General features: G+C 37.7%; 1 protein-coding gene across 2 annotated transcripts in view; it reads left to right on the top strand.

The window, feature by feature from the left end:
• Positions 1-17753, top strand: part of LOC139123181 (general vesicular transport factor p115-like) — a 42520-nt gene that overhangs the window by 190 nt on the left and 24577 nt on the right. For both annotated transcript variants that reach the window (XM_070689276.1, XM_070689277.1), the window contains exons 2-8: positions 1919-2005; positions 3596-3737; positions 8990-9108; positions 10320-10478; positions 11042-11247; positions 11729-11981; positions 12791-12879. In XM_070689276.1, the coding sequence (XP_070545377.1) occupies positions 1919-2005; positions 3596-3737; positions 8990-9108; positions 10320-10478; positions 11042-11247; positions 11729-11981; positions 12791-12879 (1055 nt within the window). The remainder of the gene's footprint in view (positions 1-1918; positions 2006-3595; positions 3738-8989; positions 9109-10319; positions 10479-11041; positions 11248-11728; positions 11982-12790; positions 12880-17753) is intronic.

Genomic DNA, 17753 nt, shown 5'->3' with positions numbered 1-17753 from the left:
ATGGTCGCATATCATGTCGGAATTCAGTCCGCGATGAAACTACTGGTGAACACTGTTACCAGCTTGGATCAGAAAAGAGTACATGTAGCAATGAAGGCTGTACACACGGATAATGGCCCATGACTGTTGTGTGGCGTACTGCAGCTAAATGACACGTATTATTAGTGAGTGCTACTGTCACAATATGGAAGAGAGATGCTGCCAAGTTTCCTTCCTAAACATAAGTTGCAATACTAATTATTTATTCGTGCTATCAGAAGGGAAAAGTTCCGTTTGAATCGTGGGGGTGAAGAGGATATACCCGAGGCCAGCTGATTCGCCCACGTCACGGCCCATCCCACTTCATTTTGTGGCAAGACATCCCAACCCAGACTACTACTCCCGCTTATTTTATAGAGAAAGTGAACTTCTATGCCAAACATGAATTTACTGCCAAATGTTATATATGGTTCAATGGTTAGCAATACCCTCGACAGGACAGTCTTGTCCTAAAGGTTAAAGAATCCAAAACAGCGCCAAACAGATGTTTAAAACTCTCAATTTTACATGTTCCATTTATAACCCCACAGTCTTTCAGGACACCAACAAACTAGTATTGTTAATGCTTTTAAATATTGTAGTAGTTTTTCTACCCATTCTAATGATTGTATACCATTATTAGTGTGACCTACCTCTCAGCTCATCATCAGACATCTCCAAATATGAAGTATAAAAAATTTGGACTTTAGAACTGTGCCAAAACTCTTATGATAATCTTGCGAAACAACAAACTGCATTCACACTGTTATGAGATACATGTAGGTATTAAAAAAACCCAGTTATGTCATCATAAATAGAATTTATGGAAGATAGTTTGGCATGAAAGTTCTCTGAAAAGGAGCTGACTGTCAAGTAAATTCTGGTATATGTAGTTGTTAACTGTAACCAGTCCAGAGAACAATAATTCAGTATGGACGTAACTGCATTCCACTTGGTAGGACTTATATATACATGTAGCTTAATATCGCAGTTGTGCTGTGGCTTATCCATTGCACTTGGGTCCAGGGTCATCACCACAGAACCGCTACGAGCAACCCCATAGACCTTTTTGGTAGTTTACTACAATACTGATAGGTGTTGCTGACTTAGCTTGCAAAATAAATCAACTTGTACATTTACCTACTTTGTCATTGACTATTTATGATGCATTCTCTACTCCTGCTAGCTACCTTGACGATAAGAACATGTATTTTCAACCATTTTCCCATAAGCTGTCAACAATTTATATGTGCCATTTGCAGCTGAAACTGTTTATGGCTCACCAAAAAACAGTTGAAAGTACATGTAGTCACTGTCAAAAAAAGTTGGCACAAGTAGGAGATGAGTTGTTGATAGTCAGTGATGAAGTTGGTACAGGTTGCATTTTCATTATTTTGTGAGCTAAATCAGCAATATCAGTCGGTATCAGAGTAAACTACCAAAAAAGTCAATGAGGTGGCTCACAGCGGTTGTGAAAATAGGTTGGGGTCTAACCATGATGCTACTTGAAGCTGTGCAGGAGTTAGTGTGGTATGACAATTATTATATTGATGGTGCAAATACAGCAATCTGATTGGTCGCGACGTGACATGTTATATTGGCGATATACCACGGCTGGCATACACACAAGCTCTCAGCTTGAGCAAATATCCAGGTTTTTTTGGCTTTACTTGCCAGAATTTCAATATACTGTTATAATATAATAACAATAAATCACACCCAGCAACGCTATACCATTCGATTTTGACCAGTTCACTCCATATATGCACTCACTATCACTTGTGCATATATGTCATGAACTGGTCAAAATCTCATGGTATACCGTTGCTGGGTGTGTTTATTACTTAATTATTGCTTGCAAGGTCTGACATTGAAACAATGTCTTTGCTATTGTTACCAGGTGGCTCGACTGGTAGAGAGGGTCCAGACATCAACTCTTCTAGATGACAGAAGAGACGCGGTCAGAGCTCTTAAGTCTCTGTCCAAGGTAACAACTTTTATACTTTATCCAGTAACGCTGAAACTTTGTATTGTAATCCACTTATCCAGTGATAATTCAAAGTAATGACTTTCATCATTAGAACTACCTTGCCAGTCATGTAATTGTGACACCCTATAGAACATATACCTGATCCATGTGAAACGCTATTGGTAACAAAGGAACTTTACAGTAACCCTTATCCTGCATACTGTAGTTCATATGTCACCATCAAGTCAAGTTGGATAAAAACAATGAGGCATAATGTATCCTGTATGTTGCATTTTTAACAAAGACTTGAACATTTGAAGGCCCCTGAAAAATACTGTAACCATTGTCATGACTTTTGCTGACTTACCCTTCTCCACCATACCAAAATATCATGTCAAAATAATACAGCTTTTACTGACTTTGCAGATTGGGTATTTAGAGACCAGGCAAGATTGAGGTTAAAGTAAAGCATATTTTACATGATGAACACAGTTATCTGGTCAAGTGATTTGACCAGAGGTGTATCAGGCAACTTTGACAACAGAAACGTGAACTTATCGGGCCGTACAAAGCCATATTGCCGAATTGAAATTTCTCCAAATAACCCCAAACTTATAATGCACATCATGTCTAAAATTTTCTTGAGACAGTGGCAAATCAAATTGGCCTAGAGGGCGCACTGCTCCTAATGCAAGTAATTGGTTTCTTTGTGTATGGCCAGAAATCTAGTTAATCCTTTTAGCATCAAAGTCAATTTTTGTCACCCTTAAAAAATATGCCTAGGTCAATGTTTGTTACTTTTTTGGCAAAATTTTGATAAAAACTTGCCAATGAAGTGTTGAGTTCATTTGGTCCAAAATTATCACAAAAATTACAGAAAAGTTCATAAAAATTGGTAAAATGTTGCACTACAATTTTGGTGGGAAAAATCAGCACTCAAAGGGTTCATGATGTCATATTCGTGCACTGTAATGTTACAGGAATTCAAATTCTGTTATTCAACTTACAAGACTCACACATTGACTGACCAAATGAGTCCAACCACTGACCAGGCATTCTTCAGCAACAAATATTCAGCGTGTCAACACCTTGCATATTATGGTATTGTGAGGTGCATCACAGTATGTCAGTTTCAAGACAATAATGTCCCTATGCTGTTAACACTTTTTAGTAGCATCTTTCAAGGTATAGATGACTTAGTGGCAAAAGTCTGACTTTTGTTTTTCCACAAACTGGAAACTGTCAACAATAATGCATCTTACATTTGCAGAGCAAGCTTTCACAATGAATGTTTTTTTATGCTATTTACCAAGAAACTCTTCATAGAACAAAAATATTAACACTTTGAGCACCGAAGTCAATTTTTGTCACGTTTAGAAAATATACTCCAGTCATTTTTTTTCAGATTTTTGTTAAAATTTTGATATCACACAGTAGCCAATAAAATGTGATGTCCATTTGGTCCAAAATTATCAAAAAATTGCAGAAAAATTTATAAAAATTGGTAAAACTTTGGCTCTGAAATTTTGGTGGGAACAATTACAGCACTCAAAAGGTTAAAATGTTCAGAGTTTTTGCTTTATCCATATTACTTCCATGATTTTGTAGAAATTTCGCCTTGAAGTGGGAACTCAGGGTATGGATGTCTTGATCAATGTGCTGCAGACAGACCGTGGTGATGGAGAGATAATCAGCTATGCATTAGACACACTTTACAATGTTGTTACCACACAGCCACCAGATGAAGAAGGTATGTATGTTCCCTGCAGCTATTATTTGTTTCACACTATGCTGCTGACTATCTCATGTCATACTATAGGCAGAATTTTCAGTGTCCAGTGTATATATAACCCTGCACAGGCCACCTAAAATTTCAAATGTAAAGCCACAATAGTTGCATATGTGTATTAAACCGATCTTAAAATATCCTGTTTTCCTAGTTTTCTTTGAATACCGTTAAGACCCATTAAAGACTGAAAAAGTGTATAACACTGTCATAAGTGTTGAGGTAAATTCAAATGTATTGACATCATTTTAGATTTCTTGCCACTTTCAAAAAACCTAATCATGTGCCAGAAAAAATAAAGATTACAACTACGAAATGTTGGCCATCATGTGTTGTGCATTCAAGTAAATGGTATCATGCTTGTTTCTTAAAGGGATATAGTTGTCGGAACTGCGCCTGTGCGAGTTTCTTGTTTACAAACAATGTATTTCGTGCACGATATCAAGATGCACCTCATCATCAGAGCTGCAACATTTAAATTATACGATGATAGATTATGACAGACATGTTTTAACTGTCATTAATCACCATTGTGCCTTGGATACATTGTTGCCATGGGTCGTATGGGTCCCATACGACCTTTGAGCGCAGTTCCGACGACTATATCCCTTTAAAGGTATGGAAATCGATCCCAGGGCCTAGGAGTGGCACATGTAAAACAGTGTGTATCTTTGCGTCAGAGGCGGAATAAATCTTTTTATCCAGGAAATCTTAATCCCGACTGCTATGTTTGTACGCACATAGAGCCAGTCGACGTTAGGGACACAAAAAAACAACACGAGGAACAAACAGGCAGTGGTTTTGAACAAAATCAATGTACCCGGTACTTCACCGATGTCTGTAACTCATTACATGAAAATCTTCGTAGATTGACGCACTTGGAACATAGCTCGTAACAAGGGAAGTGGAAAGCCCACAAACTACGTGTACAACTATAACAGCCACTCATGTAGTTGGCGCTCAGTGAAGATTTTTCGATCAACAACTTTGACGGATGATGGACTGACCTTTTCTACCGCAATTGTTTCTCCCTCGATTCAGCACAAAATTTTGTATGGACTGTTGATGCGGTGTTTACAGTTGTTACGTGGTGGTAGATCCTAGTCGTATTTACGACTGCTGCGTAAACAGTCACTGAATAAATTTTGAACGCATTTACGAGCACTGGATATTACTAACCGTTTTTAATCGAAAACCGTCCGTATACGCGTATGACGGTTGTGACAAAAACAACACAAAGAATCTGGCGTACATTGTTACTGCATTACTTTGACCAAAAAATCACCCAAATGCCGAACGGTGATCATACAGAACTCTGCTGCAGGTTTCTGGACTAAACGACCCTAAACCGACCGCGTCCCAGTCAGCTGTGCCGGGCTCGACGTCTACTCTAACAGCGTCAACTCAAACTTTCACTCCAGAAAACTTTACCCCACAAACTGGGAATATACTAAATTTACCTTGAAAAAATTTCAAACTGTGTATCGTATTGAAAAAATCTTACCGGGCCACGGAGCAAATTAAAAAACCAACAAACCACAACAGAAACAGTGGAATGATCATTAGTGTGCAAGGTCGCTGTATTATATGTCAGGGTGAAAAAATCTAGCTTTGAAATTTCTGGACGGCACAAACGTCGGGGCAGAATTAGACAAGATTACGACCAATGTGTTACCGCCGATGGTACATAACGTACTGTTGATAGCAGGCAGTTCGGTGTCCAGTGAGAACACGATTCCGAATATATCACGGCTGTTGATTTGAGCTGCCTCCAATCGAAAATTTTTAACACAAAGACATGATATCAATAATTTTGCGAGATTATAAGTACCCGCTGTCTTCTCGCCAAATAGCTGCGATCAAGATCATTATGATAGAAGCAATTGACCGCCGAACACCTGCTTGCTGTTCTTATACACAACGTGTAAAAACTTATTATTCCTGCTGAGAAATACGACAGCAAATATTGCAATGTGAATTTCTTACTATCTTCCTCGCAATGGTTTTGCATCTGTGTTTATTTTATCACGGTCACTGGACCATTTCTGACGATTTTTACTAACAAAGAATCAGTTCACACTCATCGTGGAACACATTGCAAAGACGTTCACAAAATTTTCATCACATTCATCACATTACCGTAATCCCAGTTTCAAAGACGTAGGAAATGTATAATGATTTGTTTATCTTGAAAAATCCCGAACTGAAGCCTCTAAATACAAAATGATTTTTCTTCTATTTAACTTCCCGACAACTTTACAATCACACTCTGGTCATCACATGGCGGTTGTAACCGTACATGTGCCGCTGCCAATGGAAAATCAAAAGACTTCAAATCAACAGTCAAAACGTATGGAAAAATATCAATATCCAAGCAATGTAAAACAGAGTACTTTGATAAGGTCAATTTATTGTATATTATAAAAATCTCCAGACCACTCGGAACAGCGTAAGATTATGATCTCACTCATTCGAATACTACACTCGTACGGTAGGGTAAAAATATGGGAACTCAGATCGTTATATACTGCTTCCGTCAAACGAGTCCGCTTAGCTAAAGACGGCAAAAATGGTAAAAAAGACGGTAAAATGACCATAATTATTATTGCTTATCTCTGTAAATTTTGCCGACTATTCGTTAGTAGTGTCGAATTTCTTGAGTTTGTTCGAAAACTATTCAGTGAATGACGTAAGTTTCAAGACACCCGAGTGCGAACGCAATATCGATATTGGGATAGCAAAATCAGTCACAGACAATCGAGGAAGAACATAAGAGTCTATTAATCTGCGATTTAATTCATCCTAGGTTACCATGAAAGTAAAAAGGTAATGTTGTGCCCTGGTTGGGAAAGAAAATTGATTAAGTTTTCAAAAAAACGTCAGCTAATACTCGAACAATTAGTAAAAAACTAGCTCAGAAAAACGTATAGAGAAGAAAGACATCACCGATCACGGCGATCTTCAGACCTTTTATCATGTTTCAGTCTGAACGGTCAACATTTGATGCTATAATCTATGGCAAGTGTCTCTTTTTGGTCAAATCCGACAGAGATGAATCAATCACGATTTAGTTTCATCGCCCCGACCCGACAGGAAATAATGAAGCTCATGGGCACCTGTATACATGTAATCGTGGCATGAACGTATACAATGCCCGTCCACTGCATGAGCCATTGACCGTGCATCGCGAGCAAACAACGGTTTTGGACGTCACGAGAGCATTTTTTTTCGCAGTCTGTGAGCGGTTGAGTGGTTTGGGTAGGCTGCATACATGTAGATCGGAATCGAGTTGATTTCGGCCGAAAACAGTTAGAAAGTAGTTTTTCGTGCTCCGTCCAAATTGGATCCACATGTTGCCGGTTTTGTCCATGGTAATCAGCAGAGCTGTGGTGGGAGGCCGTATAACGCCGGGAATACACGTCATCGTACGCAGGGCTAGGCCACAACATACTTCCAAAAGCGATCTATCGTAAATATCGTACTGCAGGTCAACACACACATCACCCATTCATAGGCCTACAGGTACACATATCAACGAACAAAAAGGGAGAGGCAATCTGCTTGAAACCATGAAGTAGTCCGTTTGTGTCTGAATTCATTGAGGCGCGTGTTCAGTAACCGTTGGTCAAGTTTTTTCATTCAGTAGTAAGAATCGTTTATTCATTGTTGACATCGTAATCGATCCGATGTACACAACAAATGTTTGATCGTTTGCACCTTTCGCGTCCCCTCGTGATTGGCAGCTGTTTGAATGCTTTCATCTATTGTTTTGTTGGACGCTTCGAACACAGCATCGAAGCAGTTTTGGCATAAAAAATCAACTTAAAATGGAAAAAATGAGAGAATTTCGCCAACAGGGTGATGCCACAAGTATTCACAAAACGTAATATGTTGGAACAGTGCTTTAATTTACACCATGGTTGTTGAAAGATCCAGATTTTCGGGAGCATTCGTTGACGTTGTTACCATGTGCCACTCATGTTGGATTATGAATCCCCAGGGAGATAGGGGGTATTTATAGGCTCCCCCTGCCTTTAAATGGTCATGATGTATATGTGCAGGAAATACTGTATGTTTTGTACTTTTCTGTAGGGCACCATTTTATGAGTGCAGCACCCGTTTATTATTTAACCTGTTAAAATGTGTAGGTATAGTTAAAACCAGTGAGCATTGATACTTCCATGCACGTTCTTCAGTTAGCACATTTACAGGAACCAACTTTAGAAAATAATATCATGAAAATAATGCATAAAATTTGTATCTTTTGTGGCTTTAATCAAGTGTACATTCTTCTGGCACATTGTTTTACATGGGGTAGTCTAAAAGTGAAACTAATTTTACATCAGAAGTTGAGAGTAAGTCAAGATTACTGATGTGAAGATTAGTGTCCCACACTAAAACCTTTACATGTATTGTAAATTAAAATTATATGGCATAAGACCACTAATTAATTTCCCATAGCCACCACAGTAGCGTTGAGCTCAATTTTCCTATTTTAAAACATTCAGCGGCACGAATCCTCTTAACAGGTGTTAGATTAATGTCAGCTTGACTACTGATGAATTCTTCGTGTGGGAAAGTCCACGGAAATTTTGAGATAGCGATGAAAATAGCGCCCTCAGTGGTGTTTTTGACAAAATTCAGGCTGATTGTTATGATTTCTATGGGCCTTAGAACTCACCATATTACTACAGTATGCTTCAGCTATTATTCACAACAGTCTGCATTTTGATTCAAGCAGAAAAATATCTTTACAAAAATACTTCAAGTTTAAGTTCAGACTAAACAACCATCCATGCAGGTGTCAAAACTTCTAGGTCTGCACTATTTTTCTTCCAACCTATCTTCTTGGGTAACAAACCCGGAAGTGAATTAGTGGTCCTATGCCATATGATATTAAAAGCACATTTGTAGTTGTAATACTATTTTTTTGCTTTTCTTGTCAAATTGGCAGTCTTTTGTTCCACATTGTACCATATATTCCAAAGACCTTACGGCTTCATACTCTGATGCTAAATGATGTTGTGTGAATTGAAAAAATTGTATCTTCACAAATATGAAACTGCTCTTGAAGCTTTCATAATATTGAATTTTTTTTCAATTTTCGTGCAAAAAGCATTTCAAATATAACAGTGCATGAGAGAATGGTATTGAGGAATTCATTGCGTTTAAATCCTTATAAATCCAATTCTTTTCCTTTCTTTTCGTTATCATAGATGAAGAATTTATTTCTGAAGCACCAAGAAATTTGGATCCAGAGGATCTTAGCGGACAATTTACTGAAATATTCATCAAGAGTACAGAAAATGTTTCCTTGCTTCTAGGTTTATTGGAGGTAAGAATTACTTACACACATACATGTACAGGGTTCTCCACAATGGGATTTTGAAAAGTGGGCTGCCTTTGTGTATTTGAATAATCTATTCATATGTTAATTACAATACAAAAGAATGTACTGTGAAACATGTCTATCAAACAGGAACTTCCCCTATAAAATCGTAAATCTATGCAAATGTAAAAAAGTGTTGGGTCCCAGAATCCCATAATTTTGCCTTGTTTCAGCATTCACTGTTATTGTATCTTGCATATGATGTCTGCGAATATATGGCAATTAAACTTGAGTTGAAAATAAACTGAACAAATGTTCCATTTTTTTGTTGGAGAATGCATATGTTTCAAAATTTGTTTCCAGTACGACCATTTGACCCCTCTTTGCATATGTCATGAAATTGCCCATCATGATTATTCAAATTTATCACACAATCAAAGCGATGCTATGAGAATTCAAAATTCCTGCCCAGTGTTTGCAAATGGCTGCGTCATCAGTAATCCCCTATAGTGCGCCCATGGTCCTGTAACTTCCCGTTTAATGACACCTTCAGAAATGGAAAAAGTGTCCTTAATATAGAGGTGTCCTTAATAGACAGGTGAAAATATATTCAAAGTGTAACGTTTGGTTTGATGAATCTGTCCTTTATAAAGAGGTTTCCTGATAAGAGAGGTGTCCGTAAGTACAGGTTTCATCGCATTTGACAATAAACAAATATGTAAATTATTTATTGTTATGTGAATTGGTCTTCCCTGTTTTTCCGGGCAGTGGAGAACTCTGACATACTGTATGTGTATTCAAATATATGAATTCAGAAATATGAATTCAATTGAAATTTGATGGAATCAGAGATACAAGCTTCATTTAGCTACACTTATGAAGCTGTTCACCCCACTTTTCTGTAAACAGCTCCTCTTCATCATTGTTACAGATGGGTTTAGGCCAACCCATTATGGCTAAAGGGTTAGTCTGACCATTTTTCCAGTTGATAACATGTATTTGCTGGTCAATTTACAGTTAGAGTGGTAGTCATGAGGATGTAACATTACAGTTGCTAGTTATCACTTACTATTGGCAGTATTTTAATCAGTTTTACAACAAGTTGTACAAGTTTTTACCATTTTGAATGAATAAATGGTTTTGCTGTGAGTATGAGATTTGTAGACTACCAACAGACTTGCTCACCATAACATACTGACATTATCCTCCCGAATCAGGAATATGATTTCCATATCCGGAGACCGACAGTAAAGTTGCTGACATCATTGCTAATGAACAGAAGCAACCAACTGCAGCAAGCTATCCTAGTGAGTCCTATGGGAGTGTCCAAGCTTGTTGATTTGCTGTCTGACAGCAGAGAAGTCATCAGGAATGATGTAAGTCAATTTTCAGTGTTACTCCCTTGTGTACATATGACATAGTGTACTGGAGATATCCCATTATCTGTTGTGATTTGTACCGTCAGAGATTACTTGGTGAAGTCTATAGACAAATTTATGAGCAAGTTTTCAAAGTTTAGAAAATGTATTTTTAAGGTCACGATTCGTTTCAATTCTCATTTGAGTGATTTGAAAACATATGTTTGATTGAGAGAAGAGATCAGATTTTTGTAAAATTTCTCAAACACTGTGTCCTCAGCCGTAGAGAATACTGTTTAGAGAAATAGGGAACTTGTTGGTGGGAGCTTTGGTCAAATTCACATTGTATACATTGTGTACAGTCTTCACGTCAGCAATAATTGCAGATATCTTCCTTCTGCAATCCACTGTTGTATTTGAAATGTACATTCTCTACATGTAACTTATGAAAAAGTAACTGATTCAATTATTTGACCAAGTCAGCTGCAGCTTCAATTTGGTCAAATTCAAAATTTATCTTTACAGATACAACAAGCATAGTGGTTCTCTGTTGAATACTAAACACTTTCATTTTTCCCCAGGGTTTGTTGCTTTTAATCCAGTTAACCAAGAGTAATGCTGCCATCCAGAAAATTGTCGCTTTTGAAAATGCATTTGAAAGATTACTGGAAATCATAACAGAAGAAGGCAACAGTGACGGTGGAATCGTTGTTGAAGATTGTCTGCTCTTGCTGCTCAATTTAATCATGAAAAATAGTTCCAACCAGACTTTCTTCAAAGAGGGAAGGTTAGTGAACATCAATGTCTTGTGTAGATTCTTGTAATAGTTTTGCAACCAGGTGGTACAAATCATCGGACACAAATTGTGACCAATAACTTCCAAATTAATGGGTCATCTGCGAATTCATTGGTCAGTAATAATACATAAATGCATTATTCAAACTACTGAATCGTGATAATGTCAATATTCATTTTAATGTATAGAACAAGACACATGTAAAGTTGACATTTAGAAACAGTTCAAGATATATCCTAAGTCAAGAATCATTTTGCATTAAAACTGTATGAATTTTAGAGTTAAAAAAATGGGAAAAACTACCATGTTGGTGCACTTACTCAGTAATCCAAAATCGACTGTAAAAATGAAATATGATTAAGAAGCATAATTTATGTGGCTGCAATGAAAATGATGTGAAAATAGTGAAAAAAACACTTCATTTGTGTGTTGTAGAAATTCATTATTTACAGTTCATATTTTCTTCATACAGCTTTATCCAAAGGTTGACGCCATTCTTTGATCTACAGTCTGCAAATCAACCCAAATCATCTGAAGCTGGCTGGTCAGCTCAGAAAGTCACCAACATCCATCTCATGCTCCAAGTCATCAGGACCATGGTTTCCCCTAGCAACCCGCAGCAGGCCACGATAGCTTGTCAGAAAGTTGTTCATCAGTGTGGTTTATTGCAGCAGTTGTGTGTCATTCTCATGGCAAGTGGAGTACCAGCTGATATACTCACTGAGGTTGGTAGGATACAGTGTACAGAGATGTAACATTGTTCTGCTCAAAGTACTCACCAGCTTTGGAAAAGACTTTGAAACTTTAACTCTGTCAGGGCTTATGTTTACCTTGGTTTCACATCAAAGCTTAGTTCGCTATTGATCATCATATCAATTCAGTCAGACTTCAGAGAGTTTAATGAGGCTGTGGCTGTAACATTGTTGATTTTTTGCCATTTTTGTTTTGCATGTCATATAAGGTTTCTTGTTTTACTTTCTATTTATTTAGATCCACACAGTGTTCAGCTTGTCAACTAAGTGTGTACATGTACAGACTGCGTTAGTATTGTTGACAAGTGAATTCTTGTCTAGACTACAATTCAAATATCATCAACACCAGTGCTTTTTACACAGTCACATAGATGCTGCATTGACAAGCTACAATAAATAGCATTTCAACATGCTTTAGGGAGAAGAGCAAGAACTTGCAATTGACATTCAATACAATAAATAGCAAAAAAAATTATCAAATGCCACAGCTACTGTCCCTTTAAAAATGAAAACCTAGCAAAAACATTCAATGATAATGTAACAAAATATTTAGGAAGTCACCAAAGTGTTATGAGATATAGCAGAATATTCTGTGTACGTTGTTGCATGGTTGTGAATGTGAACCATCTTGGTGTATTTAAGCCATCATCAGAAAGTGGTGTAAATGTCCCTGCGGTGCATGACAGACATGGCATGGCTTGCCAATCTACAGGAATCCCACAATCCAACAGCCCAGATGAAACACTGTTAACCCGATGCACAATGTGTGCTTAACTCCACAGACTATCAATACCGTGTCAGAGGTCATCCGAGGGAACAACACCAATCAAGATTATTTTGCATCTGTAACAGCGCCCTCTAATCCACCAAGGTAAGTAAGATGAGGTTGCAAGTAGTTGTCTGGAAGTCTATTTTAATTTTGGTTTCTTGGCAACACCAGAAGATAATTATTATCAATTTGATATGGAAAGAAATAGCTGCAAGAATTTGTCCAAGGACTAGCACTTTCGCCCTGTTATTTTTTAGTCCCCATGGACACCGTCCGAGGGGACTTATAGGTTTGGTCATGTCTGTGCGTGCGTGCGTGTGTGCGTCTGTCCGTCCGTTCACACAGATATCTCAGAGATGCAAGAAGCGATTTCATTCAAACTTGGTACAAGGATTACTTCATATGTCATACAGATGCACGTCGATTTGTTTTGTGATACGATCCAATATGGCCGCCAGGCAGCCATTTTATTACGATTTTTTCATGTACAGAGCCATAACTCAGACATGTTTCAACCGATTTTATTCAAAGTTGGTACAAGGACATTGACCAATGTCATAGATATGCACGTCAATTTGTTTTGTGATACGATCCAATATGGCCGCCAGGCGGCCATTTTATTACGATTTTTAGCTCACATTTGGTTATACCAATGTGAGTTTATCGTATAGGCTGAAGTCGATGGCGTCTGTATGTATGTGTGTATGTATGTATGTATGTATGTATGTATGTATGTATGTATGTACAGTATGTCCGTCAACATCAAAAACACGCAAACCGCTGCACATTTCAGCTTGGTATTTGGTGTGTGGATGCATCCTGGGCTATAGATGGGATTTTGTTCAAATAAAGTCTGCATTGCCAAAATTATGCAAATGAGCTTACAAAATGTGAAAATGGTCAAGATTTAATATCTCGAGAACCGCTGTTTTGATTGCTTTGAAAATTTGTGTGCAAGTACCTTAGGTGAACCTAATACAGTTTTATGAATATTGTGAAGATATCCTTAATTTTGTACTTTTACTGAATTTTTTGGTGATTTTTCTCATTTTCAGTAAAAATTCTTCTTCTCTGAAACCGCCAGCCCAATTGCTCTCAAATTTGGGTTGGATCTTTGCGAGGGTGTTATGCTTCTAATTTGTTGAAATTATGACAAAATTTGGAAAATTACTATTTTGGAGCAATTTTGTCATTTTTGGTCAAAAAATCTTAAATAGTCTTTCTTCTTTTTAAAACCCCGGACAGACAGCTTTTGTATTTGGTACACAGACGTACAGAGATGACAATAGTTAGATATGTGGAAATTGTCCGAAATATACAAATTTGTATTTTAAGACAATATTGTCATTTTTGGTCAAAAAAACTTGATCTCAAAATTACTTGTTTGAAAAGCTTTGTAATTTGGTATAAAGTCCCGAGGGATGTTATTAGATACATTTTCTGTTCAAAGTGTTAGGAAACCCCCAAATTTGTATATTTTATTTTCTCAGTTTGTGACCTTAAATGACCTACACCAACCCAGGATATGTTGTGAGACAGTTTTGAAGGCTGTGAACATAATTTTGTCATATTTGGTATCAATATGTAGGAAAATTTGATCCAGAAAACAAAGCTTAGTGAATTTTTTCATTGCGGACCAATTTTTTGCAACTTTTCTATGTAAGACATACAGAACTCAGTGTTCTCCCCAGGATTTTGTTAAAAGAGGGCGAAGACGTGGTGCGAAGCACCATAAGCGACCGCTAATGTGGTCGCGGTGGGAGGTCAGGAGGGGGTGTCCCCCTCCTGCCATTGGAGCTTTTGAAAACAGAGATTAAAATAGTGTTATTTGGTGGCACTTGGGGAGTATTTTTTCAGATTTTTTTCATATAAAAAAGCTCAAAGGAAAAGAAATCTGAGACAGTGTTCCATAACTTTTATTCCAGTTCACTGATTTCAATGAAGATTATATTTTTTGAAAACGAAAACATAGCGACAGACATACATTTATTCATCGATGTCAAAATTATCACCATAACACTTACGCTTATGTGTTCTCAGCCTGATACACGTACACGTCCGACCGAGTCTAACAATAGGTCGTTTTGCTTTGGGAAGGAATACACAAGCGAAATTCTAACCTCCTATAAAAACTTCAGAGTACTCTGCTGTCCTTGGTTACCCTCAAGTTCCTAGGCATGTTTATACAGCTAAGTCGGTTACCTAATGCACGGCCCGTATGGAGGGACTGACCGTGGCTAACGTTACGGCCTGTGCCATGCAAATATGGCTGCCATCAATGAATGAGTTGCACATGGGCTTATGATCTCGGATGACATCACAAACTTGCGAGATTTGCAAGATCGATGAGAATTACGTTTGCAGCCTGCAGGATCGACGCTCAAGCTTGCATTTTGCTTGTAAATCACTGTCAACTCCCCCCCCCCCCCCCCCCCCCCCCCCGTACATTTTATTGTTTTATTCTTCAAAAAAATAAATCTTTTTCATTTCTGGCAAGGGGGCGCTTGGAATTTACAAGAGGGCACCACGCCCCTGTTACCTTATTTAAGGAGAACACTGAGAACTGATGAGAAATTTGGATCCAGGATAATTCCAGATGTTGTAATCACCATCCACAGTGGAAGGCATTTCACCATCTGTAACTAACTTAAGTGCTGTTTACATTAGAATGATAACACTCATGGCATTAATTAAAAAATCCCAAGGTTGTAAATATATTTCCTGTCATCTGGCGTTATGTAATACCAAGGGATAGAACATTTGATATTCAGGAGGGGGTAGGGTCTAGAAGATTGATGAGGTAGCATTACTTTTTTACCAGATCCCTTGTACATTTTTTTACCCACTCCCACCTTTTCTTCTTATCAAACCTTCTCTGTCTATTTTTTGTGGTTGACATTTGCTTATGTATTTAGGATCTGCTTGTCCCATTGCTATAGAAGTTGATATGCATGTTCCTAAAGATGACCTCCAGTACCTAAGTTGGAGACCTTATTTGCTTTTGTTATTCTTGTTTTTCCTGGTTTAAATATTTCTCGAATGGACCAATTCAAACCGAATGTGAGCACACTGTCCTTGACGGTATTTTTTCATGTACAGAGCCATAACTCAGACATGTTTCAACCGATTTTATTCAAAGTTGGTACAAGGACATTGACCAATGTCATAGATATGCATGTCGATTTGTTTTGTGATACGATCCAATATGGCCGCCAGGCGGCCATTTTATTACAATTTTTTCATGTACAGAGCCATAACTCAGACATGTTTCAACCGATTTTATTCAAAGTTGGTACAAGGACATTGACCTATGTCATACATATGTACGTCGATTTGTTATGTGATACGATCCAATATGGCTGCATTGCGGCCATTTTGTTAAGATTTTTTCATGTACAGAGCCATGATACTCTCAGGCATATCTCAACCGATTTTATTCAAAGTTGGTACAAGGACATTAACCTATGTCATACATATGTATGTCAATTTGTTTCATGATATGATCCAATATGGCTGCATAGCAGCCATTTTGTTACAATTTTTTTGTGTCCTTAGCCAAAACTTGGGCATGTCTCAACTAATTTTATTCACCGATTTTATTCATTGTATAAGGACATTGACCTATGTCATACATATGCACATTGATTTGTTTTATGATACAATCCAATATGGGCGCCGTGTGGCCATTTTTTTCCGATTTTTTCATGTCCGGAACCATAACTCAGACATGTATCAAGCAAATTTATACAAAGTTGGTACAAGGAAATTGACTTATTTATACATGTATGTCGATTGGTTTCACGAGATGTCCAATGTGGCCACATGGTAGCAAGTTTGTTATGGTTGTTTCATGTCGAGAGCCATAACTCTGGCAAGTCTCAACTGATCTTATTCAAAGTTGGTACATGTACATTGACTTACGTCATACATATACATGTTGATTTTTTAAACAGTAAGATCAAATATCGCTGCATGGCGGTGATTTTGTTACAATTTTCAAACGTACAGAGCCATAACTCGGACATATTTCCACCAGTATCATTCAAGTTGGTACAAGGACATTGACCTATTTCATACATATGTTCGTCAATTTGTTTCACGTCATGTAGCAGTAACATGTCAAGTATTGAAATTTCATAAGTAGGCTGATATGTCCAGAAATACGTGCTGCATCAAATTCATGAAACTTTATACAGATGTTAACTGATGTTAAGCTCACATTGCTTTAACATTGAAAAAGACATTTATCAGTGTCATTTAATTAATTTGTAATTGCATAAGTAATGAACTTTCCTAATTAGGGTGATATAGCCACAAATTAATACAACGTCAAATGTGATGAAACTTGATACAGATGTTGATCTCATAGTAATGTAAATACTGCATCAAACTTTATGAAATATGGTACCAGTGATAATCTGTCAAGTGTTAGAATTGTATGCAAAAATGTTTTGCAACATCCTGTTGATTAATTTGTAGACTTTGACTCATTTTCTGAACTTTAGGATGGTGGCCTACATTGGTTTTATGTTTTCATCACCATGGAACTCATTCTTGGCCAATGAGCGCCATCTGTATCAAAGTATTTTTATCACAGACCTAATTAATGAAGAGGACTCTATCCTCTCTGAGACTGCCGTTGTTTGTAACGTCTTGTCACGATCATCTCGTTGCCCGTGTATTGCTCTCGCCCGTCATATACATGTATCCAGGGATACTGTGCCTGAAAACCTAGCCCAACAAGTTTCTATGTCAGTAAAACAACTTTTTGATTCCATGATCCCCACTAGCTGGGCCCTTCCTTTACCACAGCCGCGCTGTGTTTTTATGTCAACAATCATTGCGCTGCAGTTCCCATGTCACTCGTTGTGACTGTCACCGTCACCTTTTTCATACGGTTCTGTGAGGGCGCATACAAGGTATAACAGTCCTCATGCCTTCGGCACTCGATCTCGTGCCTTCGGCACTCGGCCTTG

The sequence above is a fragment of the Ptychodera flava genome, chromosome 22 (assembly GCF_041260155.1).
Source record: "Ptychodera flava strain L36383 chromosome 22, AS_Pfla_20210202, whole genome shotgun sequence".
Taxonomy (NCBI): domain Eukaryota; kingdom Metazoa; phylum Hemichordata; class Enteropneusta; family Ptychoderidae; genus Ptychodera; species Ptychodera flava.
The sequence above is the reverse complement of the archived record's forward strand: the minus strand, read 5'-3'. Positions and strand labels throughout refer to the sequence as shown.